The 16,785-nt window shown below is 34.0% G+C and overlaps 1 protein-coding gene across 1 annotated transcript in view; it reads right to left on the reverse strand.

Annotated features, from left to right (window-relative positions):
• Positions 1-8,541: 8,541 nt before the first annotated feature.
• LOC123664162 (atrial natriuretic peptide receptor 1) overlaps positions 8,542-16,785 on the reverse strand; it is an 82,988-nt gene continuing 74,744 nt past the window's right edge. The window contains exons 18-19 of the mRNA XM_045598763.1: positions 9,227-9,417; positions 8,542-9,147 (exon numbers count right to left, since the gene is read on the reverse strand). Coding sequence (XP_045454719.1) covers positions 8,542-9,147; positions 9,227-9,417 — 797 coding nt within the window. The remainder of the gene's footprint in view (positions 9,148-9,226; positions 9,418-16,785) is intronic.

Genomic DNA, 16,785 nt, shown 5'->3' on the forward strand with positions numbered 1-16,785 from the left:
TGCTGTGATCTTCTGTAAGGTCGAGGTACTACCCCAGTCGGGCTGCTCCATATTTTGAGCAGGAAATTCCTGCTGTGCCCTACCTCAGTAAATTTATATGATATTTCCCTTATTTTATTTTTTTACTAATTACTCACTACACCTGCAGTAATTAATAATTACAACAGCTCGACTAGCATAAGCTCGTCAACAAAATACCTGTAGTGCGTTACGTGCACTCAACCAGCATGGTTACCCTTAGATTTATGGGGCTCTGGAATCGCAACGATCGGTAGACATTTATCAAATATGACACGAGTAACCAAGGCTATTGAGATGTACGAGTATAGCGGAAATAGACCCGTGCGTCACGAACAAAAGACGACAAAATATGAATGGTAATATTATGATGAAATAGAAGGATGTAAAAGTGACTTCTATAGTTGAAGCGCGTAAAACTTACATAAAACACGTGGGAGCCGTCAAAGGTAAGTATGATATGTCATTACATAACATTTCTTTTGTCAAATTCCTCCAAAAGTATTGCATCGATATTATATATGTGTTTGTTACTAAAAAGTTTGAGTTTAAAATTATGTGATGAACCTCATTACTAAAATACATTATAAATATCATTTTAAGATTGTAGTATAGCTCCACATTTAAGAATTATTTTCAATGATTATGATTTAGTATTAAACATCCCACTGTTGGGCATAGCCTCTTTCTCCATGTAGGAGAAGGATCGAAGCTTAATCCACAACACTGCGAATATATTCCCTAGTACGAGTAACGACAGCTATCAGGTTTATAAGACAACATCTAGGACCGACCGCTTAACGTCCTCTTCGAGGCACGGTGGGGAGACCTGTAAGAACATACATTCAAACCGGGAAGAAATATACTTTCATATTCCAAGCGAGGATCGAACCTGTAAACCACCGGTGTATAGTCGATTATATGACACGTACACAACTACACCAGAGCGGATGCTAATTAAGAAAGTTTATTAATTATAAAACGTCACCATTGTCACCGTGAACCATGTCATTATGAGTATATAGATATTTGAAACGATATTTTTATGTTCTGAGACTCGAAACTTGGGAAATATATGAAAAAGACATCTTGTTTATAATAAAATTTTATTTACAATATCTCAAATAAAACGTTGCAAGAGTACCAACTTATTATATTATTTAACTTGTGTTTTAAAAGTTATAATCCTAGTTACAAGCGAGATATCGTTACAAACTTCATAATGGAGAGAAAAATCTTCAAACAAAGAACTGAAAAAATAAACAGAGAAAAGGTATTTGAATAAAACTTCGTTCATTAAATGTTTTTGTTTGAAAAGTATCATTTGATTTTTAAATTGCGTTTCACTTTTTTCTTAACAAAGCATGAATATATAATATCTAAGATTTTTATTTTTGTGTTACCCACATTAGGAATTCTAAACATTTTTGAATATCATATCAAAAATTAACCGCTCCAGCGGGGTTCGAACCCGCGTCTCCGACTTACCGTGTCGGCGCTCTAGCCAATTAAGCTATGGAACGATGCACCCGCTTAATTGGCTAGAGCGCCGACACGGTAAGTCGGAGACGCGGGTTCGAACCCCGCTGGAGCGGTCAATTTTTGATATGATATTCAAAAATGTTTATGAGTATATAATACAAACTTTGATGTTCTAAACCGCATTTCCCAGTACATGTGTTTTTTGCGTAAACAGCAAAAGGTGTCTATTTTTTGAATCATAATTTCAGCCTATTGCAGTCCACTGCTGGACACAGGCCTCCACAAGTTCTACAGTTATGAACTCATGTGTGTTGCCCATAGTCACCAAGACTGGGTATTGTCAAGACGCTGCTGCATTGTTGCTGCTGCAGCATTTTTTGAATACATATAGACAATGTAGGCGTTTATACCAACGATGTTGATTTCGAGATAAAGGGATCTCCTTTTGTTAACAGGAAAAAGTCTGTAAAATTTTTAAATGGAAAACTATTATAGCCATACAAAGAAAACCAACCAAACTGAAAAGAAATGTTAGACCAACTAAGTACATATAATTACATAGGATCCGACCAAAAATCAATAATCGGTTTTGGCCATTATTGGATCTTTAGTGACCACTGAACCACAAAATATTGTGTAATAAATTAGACTACAAAATAAAAACACCGAAATTCTTCTCTCTAACTTTAAATCTTTTCTATAAAATTTTCAATAAGTTGAACAACATTTTTTTTTGCAAAGATGTGTTATGCGAGTTTTGTTTTTGAGCTTCCCTTTGATAGTAATAAAAAGACTGAGCAATCTCCGAATAAAAATACGCAAATGATTAATTCATTGTTAGGAGATTATAGTTCTTATAAATAAAGTACCAAGATTTAAAATCGCAAAATAACGTAATACAATTTTTCAGAGCCTTATATGTGACGTTTTTCACAGAGCATATGGTGGTGACATATGGTATGTTTTGATATGGTATGGGTTGATTTTTAAGGAACTAGAGTTACATTTGTTTTAAAAAGTCGACAATAGACAAAATTCCTTCATTTTTTTCTCAGTACTCTCGTGAAAACAAACAGAACTGCGGTGCACGGCTCATTAAATATAAGATACTTTACCACAACCCTCGACTGATAGACCAAGAGCTATCAGCATCAAAAACTAACTGATTGTAACAGACAATATTTAAACTAAACAAATAATATATTATAAATGTACATTAAAATAAGCTATAAAATAAGCACACAAAATACATTAATAACTAAATAAAAAAAGAGTTTGCTTTAGACCACACGACTGAAGTGAAACTTTTTAGCTCCATCTAACTTATCCTCTCTCCCTCTCAACTTCCGTTCGCCTCACTTTTTTACACTTTTCGTAACGCTCTCGTCACGCATTCACAATAACAAAGATTTAAAATAAAAAAAAAATAAGAAATAGTAAATTAAATTAAAAAATAGCAAATTAAAGAACAATTTCTGTTTATTAATATTATATTAAAGAAAAGAAAATAGTAAATTAAAAATAGTAAATTAAAGAAGTTCTACTTCAAAAATATCAACACTTTTTCATTAATATACCTAATAGTGATAATTAAAATCTAAGTCATAGAATGTCACTAATAAGAAATGTGTCAAATCGTTTCTCACATAAATATGGGTATATGTATAATTACGCTTGGAGATTTTTATGTAATATGACTCCTACATTTATACATCGCCCAAAGCAAAACAAACATATACATAACCTTTATAAACATTTATTATGTGTGGAGAACAAACCAGCCAGTTGCTTTGAAGTCGACGTCATAAACATGCCATGCTTTGCTAAAATAATTATTTTGTAACGTTGTCAGATCTCACACTATATTTCAGTGTAATTATTTAAGCGCTTTATATGTGAAAGAGTAACTTGAAAAGGCTTATATTTTCGTTGTTTATAATAAGATAAAACATTAAAGTGTCTCTTTAAAACCACTTTGAAGTAGATTTTCGTAAAAGGAATGGTATTAATTAATTAAAATCACGTAGCCCGGAAATGTAATTGAGAAATCGAGAGAAAGAAAGATAAAAGTTACGAAACACAAAAAAAAATACTTTAAACGACTGCTACTTTAAGTTTTGCAGTTAAAAACATATCTTAAGAATTTAACAAAAATGTTCATATTAGTTTAAAAATTACAAAATGCCAATTTAAAAAAATCGGGTATCGTTTATGGTCGAAGGGTTCACTCCGGTAACCGCTTTTAAAGGATTATGTCACCATATGGAATATTTTCAGTGCATTTTGATCATTGCAAAATATTTATTTAAAATCAAATATCAGTAATTAAAAGAAAATGGGTGGAATTTTAACTCCAAGTAAGTATAATTGTTACTAATGAAGCAAGTTGAAATTTTTAATTTTACTTTCGAGTGTAATCATCGTTAATATGAGATGAAAACAATTATGTTTATTTTATGTTTAGATTGAAACGTTGTAATAGAACGCTAAAAGTTTTTGAATTAATTGTTGCTCAAAGTTCCTTTAAAATATTGCTATCCAATATCCTACATTGTTTTCCTGTCTGTTTTTATTGTGTTTTAAATTAAGGCTTTTCTCGCAATAAACGATAATTTAATTCTGTTATAAAATTCTTGGGAACAAATTTGGCATTTAATATTTTAAAAAATGATAATGAGTAACAAAAAGACCATCTTTATAACAAAGAACTGAAAAAATATTTAGACTTGAAATGGTGAAATTTGTTCATACTGTAAAACTAGGAACTAATTAGGAAGGGAGAAAACATTATCTTTTTCTTGATACTAAATACATAACCATACTACATATAATACTTATCTTAATCATTGATATCCACTATTTGTATCACCAGCGTTATAGCTACTCATACGTCATACGATTGCCTGGAAGAGATCGCTCTTCTAGCGATAAGACCGCCTTTATACACTCTTCTTTATTTATAATATGTAATGTATTGATTGTTGTTGTGTACAATAAAGAGTATTATTGTTATTATTATTACGTCACTTGCTGAAAATAAATTTTGTCTAGACATAAAACCACTGAAAAAGTTATTACAAGCAAAGTTTTAGCTAGAACGAACTTAAACTAATACAATACACATAGATTACAAGATGGCGACTACTCTGATATTGGATTTCCAGTCACGGTCATTTATTCATGATAACTGGAACATTTGTAGGCATCTAACGCCTCTTATAAACCGAACGATATTATTACGCACACATAAATGCGTTTGATGATATATGACTTTTAACCCGGCGTTAGTGAGGTCGGGTATGTCTTACCGGGAAGTTTTTAAACGCAGATTATTTAATTATACTGTTGCGATTGGGGTCTTGTCTAATATAAAGAAGTGATAAAACCGGAATTGATTATGAATAACAATAAAAGTAAAGCCGCAATCGATATCACAAATAAGCTAATTGCCACCCATGATGTTCAACGCAACAATAAACGTTGGCATTTGCCATTTTTTTATATGGTGTACTCAAAATGGTACCATGGTTTCCAGAGAAAATAACCCAAGTTTCAAAATATACACAAAACTGACATATTAGTAGCCGAGTGATTAGTAATTTAAGTTTCAATCTAATAGATTGCAGTCCTTGGAACAGATAACAGAACGTAAGTATTCCAAGGGAAACGTGAAAGATGTATAAAAATATATATAAAAAAAAATTAACAATAAAGTTTCGGGTATCTCCCACATAACTGATGTAATAATATCTCACCTCATTCACGCCGGGTTAATATTACAATTGTATAAGTAAGATTTAGTTAAGTTTATTGTCTCTACATACATGCAAACACTAGCAATCACATTATAAATAAAACTCAACAAATTCATCAACTCAACAACTCAACAGTTTTGTGGTTTTCTGTCAAGAAAATTACGAATTTTTCTTTATTTATTAAGCTTTTTTCATTTTTTTTTTTTGAATTTTAGATCACTAAATATGATCACTAATATCAAGACATACCCAACGTTATAAATTATTTAGACTAGTTCCGATTTCAATCAGATTGTTTTGAAATTGTACGTTCGTTTATTTTTTCAAGGTTTACTTTTTCTTTGGTATTGCTTGTAATCAATAAGACCAAATTTATATCATTTATCTTCCACATGTACCATTTATCTACCTTCTCAATCATTAATCTACTTCCTTTAACATTTATCTACCTACTTGTTGGGGGGGGAGGGGGGAATTCCCCATTAACAGGAGGCAAATAATACCAAACATGCAGGTATATGTAGGTTTATTTCTACACCTTCTCGATGAATTAATGAGGGGGATGGGGATTTTAATATATAATGAGGTATCGTTGGATTACGCTTGTCGGAATCTTACTTATTGACTGACTGACTGACTGACTGATCACATATATTTTTACCGAGTGTACCGATTTTAATAATTCTTTTTATATTGCTGAAATCTGATACTTGTCATGTGGTTCCATTTAAGCTTGCGAGAGATCTAAAAAGAATTTTCTGAGTAATGCTTATTAAAGCATATTTTATTGACTTTCTCGTTTTATTACTTGTCGTTTAGGAGTAAAGTTATTTTTTTTTTTTGTTTTAGAATAAACGCAGTTATTACATTACTTAATAATATTTCAAGTAATACTAAAGATAAAAATTACTGTAACTTTTCTAAATTTCCTCATTTGCGTTTTGATTTCGTAAGGCTTTGAATCTAGGCCAATTTGGCAGATAATATCCGGCGTAGCTGAGGTTACCGCTTATATTGAGTTGTACTTAAGCACGAGCGTAACAAACATATGATGTCAGGACTGTACGTTTAAATGTTATTTCATACTGAGATCTGTAATATCTAAATAAAAACTATGACAGTACTTTAAGATATATGCGTATAATATGTTGTATGAGGGACAATAAAACAAAGTGCATACGGTTCTCACTCTTTTACTTGCTATTATATTTTTTTAAACATTGATTTCAATTTCACAATATATCAAGTACCACAATTACGCCATTCACTAAGATCACAATGAAATTACGCCATAGTATTTACAATAAATAAAAACAATATTTACAAAATAGTCTAGTCACTTATTATATAATAAATAATAAAAATAAACTAATACATAACATGAAACAAGATGGAATATAAAAAGCTAAGATAGCGCTTCAGATAACTAGCAAAATGATCTGTCATGGTGACTTATTGAATCAACTCATACAAAATAATATTTATTTTTATTTTATTTTATTTTGATGCATTTGGAAAACAGACAGTATACAGAGACTTAGTTTAAAGCTAATTACATAAAGAAAAGAAAATAAAAATACACCATTTAAAAGTTTTCGCATATTATTGCTAAATAAAAAGCTTATAACATAATTTATAAACGATTTTGCTTTTCTTTAAAATTTTGTATGGCAGATAATGCGTTCACCGAAACGCATTGCAAAAAGAATTACACACTCACACGAACGACAGCCGAAACTTCCATTCATAGCAGATATTTTATAATTGAATATTTGAACAATTGTGTATTAAGTGGTCAAGTCCAGATGAAATTATAAAATATTTAATAACGATTATTACTTTTGGAAAGGTAATCAACCATAAACCCTGGCCTTCGAATATAAAGAATTCAGAAAGAAATCAGAATAAAATGCGAGTTTTAATAATCAACTTTGCTAGTAGATTTATGTATACTCCAGATATTTATTAGATATAGACGATCAAGCGTGGTGACTATGGGCAAAACACATGAGCTCACACCATTTTTGGCACAAACTTGTCGAGGCCTATGTCCAGCAGTGGACTGCGATAGGCTGATGTGTGTGTGTGTGTGTGTGTGTGTTAGATATTTACATAAAGGGTCTATTCAACATTCAAGTACTGATCAGTATGCTAACTTATGTTTCAAAACGTTTCATTTAATGACACCTAATTTTAACTAATTAAGTAAACGGTGGATACAGGACTAAATGAAAAGTAAATTTCTTATTTTATCGTCATGCCGCTTGACTAGATTCCGGCATTATATTAAAATGAAATCATATAACTTTTTTTTTGTGGAAAATCAGAATATAAATCAATCACTTGGAAAAGGGTCGAGTTCACTGTAAGATTTATGTAACAAAGTCTTTATGATATTTGCTTGTGACACTTTTGTTATTCTACAAATCTTCTATTCTGTTACTGATGTTATTAATATTGCTGCAACTTCAGGTAGGTATAAGATTCATGAAATTGCAATTTGCGTATTTCACTTATTTGATTAAAATAAACATAATTAACAGTTAATGTAATGCATTTCATAAATTGGTTAATGAAAAAAATAATAATAATTTAAATAAATATGTTCTTATAAGGTAATATATAATATTTTTATTTTACTTTGATGGTAAAGAACTATTTTAAACAAAAAAAAATATGTAAAAATATTTTGTTGTATTTTATTGATACTTATTTCATTAGCTTGAACTAGTACGAATACCAAAATTAAGCCATTACATAAGCACGCCATTGATTTAGTAGAATAACTAAAATGTTAAAAACAATGACCACTATTCCAAAATCTTTGATAAAGTAAATCTATTTACGACATACAAAGATTAAATTTAGAATTAACTTTCAGCTGCCACGAATAAGCCAAGTCTTGTTTAGACTAGACCGTTATTAATTTGTCTCGAATATACCTTCATAATCACATTTTTTAACAAAATATTGCCGTAAAATTAAAAATAGACCATTCAAATGTGTCTAATAGTTTTCTTAACAAACATTTAAAGTCTGACAAATTCTCATTGAAACAATATGTCAACATTTAGAAGATTCTACTGACTAAACTTTTTACTTTAAACACTTAGGCTTATTTTAACGTGGAGCAAGATAAGTGACAGTAATAGTGCTGTCTCGCTTTTAATTAATTAAAATATGTGAATATTTCATCGAGACAGACAATATAATAGGAATACATTTCATATTCATTTCTAGTCAATAGATATTAAATAATAAATTTGTAACTACTACATATGTACGTTCATACTACGGAATCGTTTAGCTTTTCCGCTTTTGACAACAGAGGTACACTACTGTAGTCTTTGAGACACTCGTTTACTTTTTTAGCGCCATTATCAAAGGAACTCGCTGTAGGTAGCTTGGGTATCCAATTATTATTACCCATTTTGTTCAACTTATGATTACCCACTGAATTCATTTGACAGTCCTTAAGCTTTACTTTAGGCTGTCCAGTTTGATTCACATTGTTATGATTAAGTGAGTTAACATTTAATGATACTGACTTTGTCACGCTTAATTTATCTACTTCCTCTACATCCTTTACTCCATTTGTAACTGGTTCAGTCGGATCAGAATGCTGTCTTTGCATTTTAATAACTTGTAAAAGTGGTTGAGCTTCTTTCTCCAATTGTCTAATGTCTGTTTGTTTTTGTAGGAATGTACCTGAACCACGTCTGCTAGATGGCCTTGATGATGGATCCATGCGCTGTCTAAACGGCGTGAGATGTGATAATGAACCACTCTCCATTGATTGCCTTTGTAACTTAACTAAAGGTGTTTTTTCTTTAGGTGCGCTTGGATCTATTATTTCACCTAATAACCAGTATGTGACTAGAACACCTTTACCCTGTATGGAAGATAGGAAATTATTAATTATTTAGTTAATAAATATTATTATCTAGTTTTAATTTTTTTTGATAAAGTACCTTCATAGCAACTTCTCCTCTACACTCTAAGCGGAATGTACCAAAACTATCAAGTAATGCTTTCGTTGTAGGTGATACATGAATTTTTAGTGCTTCACCATTTGATTCCATTCTCGACGCGGTATTTACAGTGTCTCCAAATAGACAATATCGTGGCATCTTCAGCCCTACAACTCCAGCTACACACGGTCCTGCAAAAAAATTAAATGTTTTACCAAAGTTTGCATTTCCACGGTCAAAATCAAATTTAACCATAATTATACAATGGCTTTCCATTTTGGTTTATATGACTGGATAAGACAAACGCCTCGTTATGACTTTGATCATTTAAATGTATAGAAATAATTAATATCATTTCAAAAGATTATCATTTACCCTTACTTCCAATGCCCTGTATTTCACTAACTGAATGAAAATAATGAAAAGCCGAAAACCAAAGGATGATAATTATGTATTTAAATTCTTTTTCTTTTAATTTTCGTTTTCCTTGCTCTGGTTAAATGCATACTTCGAAACGCTTTTAATATTTCGTAATTAAGGATATTGTTACATAGTCAATGTATAGAATATTGCAAGATTTAAAAAATAACATGAAAATTTTATGTAAATGTGTATAAACAGTATATTGAAAATGTTTTGTTAGTTAGTTATGAAATAATTTATAATAGCGGTTAATAGAAAATCAATAAATTAGAGGCCAAAAATTATCGTATCCGAAGAACTGTATTACGATACTGTTCATAAGATTGACTGGAAAACGAGAATACTTTTAAGCTGGGGACTGGGGACTTGTCACCCTCGTCCGTAGGTGTATACCCCGTTGTGAAACCCTACACGTGGTCCCTGGGTGGTGCTAATCAGGTGACATACTGGTGGTAGGCTCTGGCCGACGGCTCGCGACCACCCACTGAACAAAGTCGTACCGTCAAGCGGTTTCGTGTTTCGGTACGTTGATCGGTGTAGCCGATTGAGAATTTGGGTCGAAAAAGTTGCTCCGCGCGAATTGGCCAGTCTGACTAGCACTGGTACCGCTGCGTTGTGGTGATTGGTTCTGGAGGGTAGCGGGATCCGAGGCACGGTGCACCGCTGGCCGACCGCAGGTAGTTGGGGGCCCAATTAATGTGCCAGCCACACACGAAAGGCTGCCCCGCCAACTGTCGAAAAATCCCGGGATGCGCCATCGTGCCGGTTGGCGACCGGATGAGAGGGCCCGGTGGACATCTCCGGGGGGGCTCGGGCGTCCCCGCAGTCTCCAGTCCAATCCCCTTTTCCATCGCAGTGATTCGGTGAAAGTCTGAGGGTTAGTAGTGTGGAGCCTCGTTTCACTGCCTTCTTCTCACCTTCCTTCACTCGCCATTATGAATAGGAGTAACAGTAAAAACAAGACATCACAGCGGTTGCACTCCCTCTCACTCTCAGTGCACCTCTCTAACATTCGAGGTTTGCACTCCAATCTCGTTGCAGTCCACCACCATCTTGAGACTGAGAAACCGGCCCTACTGTTCCTCTCGGAGACGCAGATCGGCAGCCCGTCTGACACAGCATACTTGTGTTACCCGGGTTATACCCTGGAGCATAATTTTAAACCACACGCGGGTGTTTGCTTATATGCCCGTGACGACATATGCTGCCGGCGTCTTCGTAATCTTGAAGATCCTAGCTTCTCTAACTTATGGGTTTTGGTGGACACAGGAGCGGAGAAAATTCTTTATGTCTGTGTTTACCGTTCGCACAGCGGAGATCTGGAGACAACCAGGCTTATTCAACACCTTAGTGAGGCGGCTGATGCGGCTCAGCACCGGTATCCTACTGCTCAATTGGTAATGCTGGGGGACTTTAACGCCCACCACCAAGAGTGGCTATTCCCATACCAGCACACTGACCACGCTGGTAGAGAGATTCGCAATCTCGCTTTAGCACTCAATCTTACCCAGCTGGTCCGGGAAGCAACTAGGGTACCCGATGTTGACTCGCATACTGCCAACTGTTTGGACCTTTTCCTGACAACAGATCCTGACCGCTATTCGGTTTCGGTCTCATCGCCTTTAGGCAGCTCCGACCACTGTCTGGTGAAGTCCATATCCGTCCATTCACCGCCCTTACCCTGCTCCAAAGGCACCCGTAGAATATGGCGATACAAGTCAGCAAACTGGGATGAGATGCGTTCTTTCTTTGCATCGTACCCATGGCGACAGATCTGCTTTTCCTCCGATGATCCCTCATCTTGTGCGAATGCTGTGGCTGATGTTCTGCGTCAGGGAATGGAGTATTACATACCATTCACTGACGCATTGGCATCCGTGGCAGCTCGACCCTGGTTTAATTCTGACTGTTCTCGTGCTGAAGCAGAAAAGAACACAGCTTACTTGGCCTGGGTCGACGCTCGTAACCGCAAGACAATAGACGTGGGTCAGAGGAAGAAAGCCTATAACAGAGCCGCTAAGTCCTGCAAGAAGGCTCTGCGGAAGGCTCGATTTGACCACATTGGCAGAATTGGGACTAGACTTGCGTCATACCCACCTGGTTGTAAAGCCTTTTGGTCCCTGGCCAAATCGGTCGAATCGAACTTCTGTCGCTCCTCACTACCTCCACTGATAAAACCCGATGGATCACTAGCCCACACCGCTGAGGAGAAGGCAAACTTGTTTGCAAATCTCTTTGCGGAATCCTCGCGTCTTGACTTAGGCAGCGCCACACCTCCAACTTCTTCGATTCGATGCGAGACGTCTATGTCTGAAGTCCGAATCCGTCAAAAAGAGGTCCTTAAAACCTTGCGCAATCTGGACGTAAATAAAGCTAGTGGTCCTGACGGAATACCTGCCATAGTACTCAAAACTTGTGCGCCTGAGTTGTCTCCAATCCTGACACGTCTGTTTCGTCTCTCTCTAGCGACAGGACAAGTGCCGAAAGCCTGGAAGCAAGCTAACGTGCAGCCTGTGCCCAAAAAGGGCAGTCGAGCTGACCCTGTCAATTACAGACCTATTTCCATAACGTCCATACTCTGTAAGAGTATGGAACGTATACTGAATAACCGGCTCCTGGCACACCTTGAGAGGAACGATCTCCTTAGCGACCGACAGTTTGGTTTTCGCCGTAATCGGTCCACGGGTGATCTTCTGGCGTATGCCACTCATATTTGGAGTGAGGCTATCGAGAAACACGGAGAAGCCATTGCGGTCTCGCTCGATATTTCGAAAGCATTTGACAGGGTCTGGCATGACGGCCTTATTAGCAAACTTCCTTCATACGGCCTACCCGCTTCTCTCTGTGTTTGGATATCTGACTTCCTGAGGGATCGATCGATCCGCGTAGTTATAGACGGTTGCGATTCCGATCGTTTGGCCATCAATGCCGGGGTTCCTCAGGGATCTGTACTCTCGGCAACGCTATTCTTGCTGCACATCAACGACCTGCTCAAACCCGGAATCTTTGGGTATGCAGATGACAGCACCGTTGTCGAGCGTTACGTGTCCAACGCACGAGCGAGTGGGTCTGAGATCCAATCGCTGAGGGAAGCTATGATTCAGCGTCTGAACTTGTCCCTTAAAGCTGTCTCCGATTGGGGTGACGCAAACCTGGTCAAGTTCAACGCCTCTAAGACCCAGGCGTGTCTTTTTTCGGCAAAGCGGAGTCCTTTCCATCTGACTCCCTCTTTCCGAGGTGTACCCGTGCCCATAACCGGCCGCCTAGAGCTTCTTGGCGTTACTTTGTCATCCACCCTCAATTTCGGCTCTTACATAGAGACAAAAGCTCAAACAGCTGCCAGAAAACTGGGCGTCCTCTCGAAGGTGAGACAGTACTTCACTCCGGAACAGCTTCTAAATTTATATCAAGCGCAAGTTCGATCATGCATGGAGTACTGCTCTCATCTTTGGGATGGCTCAGCCAAGTACCAGCTGGAGCTTCTCGAGTCGATCGAGAGACGAGCCAGGAGGCTCATCGGTGATGATGCACTGGTCGCTGCAAAGCTGCAAAGCTTGCATCATCGACGGAGGGTCACCGGCCTGTCGGTATTTTATCGGATACACTTCGGAGAGTGTGCGCAGGAACTCCATAACCTGATTCCCCCTACCCCCTTCCATCATCGTACAACCAGACGCTCCGCGTTACGCCACCCTTATATGGTTGACATTCCCCTTATACGCACTAAGCGATTCGCTAGTACATTCTTGATCCGTACAGCCAAAGAATGGAACTCTCTACCAGCGTCTGTGTTTCCAGAAAATTATAACCTGGGGATCTTTAAGTCGCGAGTGAATAGGTTACTTCTAGGTAAGCGTGCTCCATCTTAGACCGCATTTTCACTTATCATCAGGTGAAATAGTGGTCAAACGCAAGCCTATCATTGTATAAAAAAAAAAAAAAAAAAAAAAAAAGCTTTCTTCGAATATATTTTTTTACACTAAATTGTCACTTCTGATTTATCAAATCAAAATGGTAATTCTCAAGAGAATATCGTATAAGTGAAGGGCGAAGTATTATCAGAATAATATTTATCTGGAGATAATTTTGTTAAAAAAGGAACACAAATTCAATAGAACCCATTACCATTGAAGCTGATATAAAGTCAATCACGTTAATTTTTGTAACCGGTATTATACGAAAAGTTATGCAAAACATAAGGGAAAATAAATGAGAAAATTAATATTTTAACAAATTCGTCCCCAATATAACTGAAACCTTAGATCATATCAAAATAATTAGTACTTATTATTTTGATTTTATTATTTATTTATTTATTTTATACTTTATTGTACATCTCAAATATATTACAAACAAAGCATAAAGATAGTTACAGACAGTGAAGTACAATGGGCGGACTTATGGCTAATTAGCCATTTCTTCCAGACAACCCATACATAGAAAGGAAACTTATTATCTAAATGGGGTAAGTGGTGTAGATGTATAAACTTACATACAAATGTCTACATTCAAATACTTATAATAAAATAAAGAATTTATTATTATCATTAGTATTATCATAAAAAATACACAAATAAATAAAAAGAAGAATAAAATATTAAATATTAAATATAAATTTTACCTTTCGGTACCTGTTTATTTCTAATTTTTTATTCGTGTTATAAAACTTTAACTTTTAATAAAATTATATATTTTTTTGTGTCAAACCTTATTACCCTAAGACCACAAAACCGAATCAAATTTATTCAATGACAATTTATGTCAAATCAAATGTAAATAATATTTTAGGCTCAGATCGGCTTCATATCTTAAAAGATTAATAGAAATTATAGAAAAAATGGTAATCTTTATTTAAAAAAAAACAGCACAAAAACTATTTCCTTATATTCCTATTCCATTTTATGAATTTCGTGCGTTTTTCATTTTAAGCTGTTGTTGGCTAAGTTTGAAATTAATTTGTTTTTTATTACCTTTTTAAATATTTTAGTAAATCAAAATCAACAGCTTTATTCATATAGGCCCCAAGAGCGCTTTCGAATCGTCATTTTACAAATTAAAACTTTAAAAATAAATTATTATTTTGTAAAAGTAAAGCTACCACCGATTTGGAATGTAGATCCTGCACTGAAGAATCGGCAAGAAACATCGCAGTTACTCTTTTGAACAATAATATATAAACTGTGTTTAGTACAAAATTAGTAACATAAACTAAATTACATATGTAAATTTATATAATTCATGATAATATATTATATTATCACATAGACAAAATGGTTGTATTTATTGTAATAAATATAAATTATAAGTAAATAAATTATCCCATTTTGTAAAGAATATCGTAATATATCTTAACAATTATTTAATTATTGGAACGATTAAGAACGAAATGGAGTCATAGATAAAATGGTATCTATACAAATAAATAAAATTGGAGTATCTGTTTGTAATATTAAAATAACCGCTTTTAACTAAATGCATATAAATGTATACAGGTTACATATACCAAAATAACATTTTTTACAATTTTTGTCTCTCTGTCTGTCTATTTGTTACCACCAATCTCTGAAACGGCTTGACCGATTTTCACAGGACTTTTTTTACTGCCAGATAGCTGATGTAATAAGGAGTAACTTAGGCTACTTTTATTTTATATTTTTTATAACTACGCATTGAACAATCACTGTTTTATTAAATTCAACACGGATGAAGTCGCGGATACAGCTAGTTATAAAAAAATTGATCAAATTATTAAATAATGTTTTTAAATAAATATAATAGTCTATCTGAATAATTCATAATGAAATTTTCAAATTATTAAGACATTTACAATTTAATTTCGTGCTAATGCGACCCTTTTGATGCTAATAATATGATTTCCCCTATCGATCGTCAAGATTTTAAAAGGAAATTGCATTTTAGATGAAAATTCCTCATCACAAAGGCACTGTCTTCTAGTACGATACGCCATCGTTAATATGGTATCGTTTTACAGTTACCTGTTATTTTATATATCAATATCAATTTTTATTATTAGATCTATTTTCAATTTTATCAGACGTAACTTTGATTATGTTAGACAATTCTCTTAATATTACGTATGCGAAAGTTGATAGGATGGATGAGTTTATGCGATTTTTCTTAAGTTATCACGTAAAAACTACTAATTGTAATGAAATTTAGTTTGTAGATAATTGGAGATCCAGTATAAGACATAGGCTATTTTTCAACCCGACATTCCCACGGGATCAGTACTTAAGCGGGTAAAATCGCCATGCACAGCTGATATTAATCTATTATAAGCTTCATATATTAGCAAATAATAATTTGATTTCTATAAATCTTTTTCGACATTATAAAAGATATAGGTACGTTGTTTTGTCTATTTGAACAACCATAACACAGGATCATCTTAAATTGAATGATATGTTAATATATTAAATTGCGACGTAGCATGTTTGATATTTGCAAACCAACGAAAATATAGCGTGTTTGATATTTGCAAAACGCACGAAAGTCAATCTATGAAACAATCCTCATATGTAAAGAAGTATAATATCCGAATATTAACGTTGATATAGAAATTGTATTAAACATATGTGTTTCTATTAAAATGCTTTAGTAATATTGAAATATTTTTTCGATAATATTATATAACTTGAATTTATATCATGAATTCACGTATTTATTTATTATTTATTTATTTATTTCATACATACAAGTTTACAGAGCTTTGCTCCAGACACAAGTAAGTCAATCAAAATTAAAAAAAAAAAAAAAAACCAAAAACACAGGTATGACAAATGAAGAAAATAATGATAAATGTAGAATTAAAAATATACAATCTTATCAAAATACAATAATCAAAATTTACAATGTCAATAAAAATATACCTACTTAGTTGATAATATTAAAATAACTAAATATCAATAATTTCGTTAAGAAATTCATATGTAGAAATTACAATATCAATATCAAAATAAAATATCTAGTCAAAATTCAGAATTCTGTTTATAAAAATACATTCGTGTCAGTATATTAGATGTAAAAATGAAAAAAAAAAACGTCAAAATTAAAAAAAAAAAATTAAATATTACTAATGTCAGGATTAAATTATACAACAAAATAAATTTATAACG

Source organism: Melitaea cinxia, chromosome 21 (genome assembly GCF_905220565.1).
Source record: "Melitaea cinxia chromosome 21, ilMelCinx1.1, whole genome shotgun sequence".
Lineage (NCBI taxonomy): Eukaryota > Metazoa > Arthropoda > Insecta > Lepidoptera > Nymphalidae > Melitaea > Melitaea cinxia.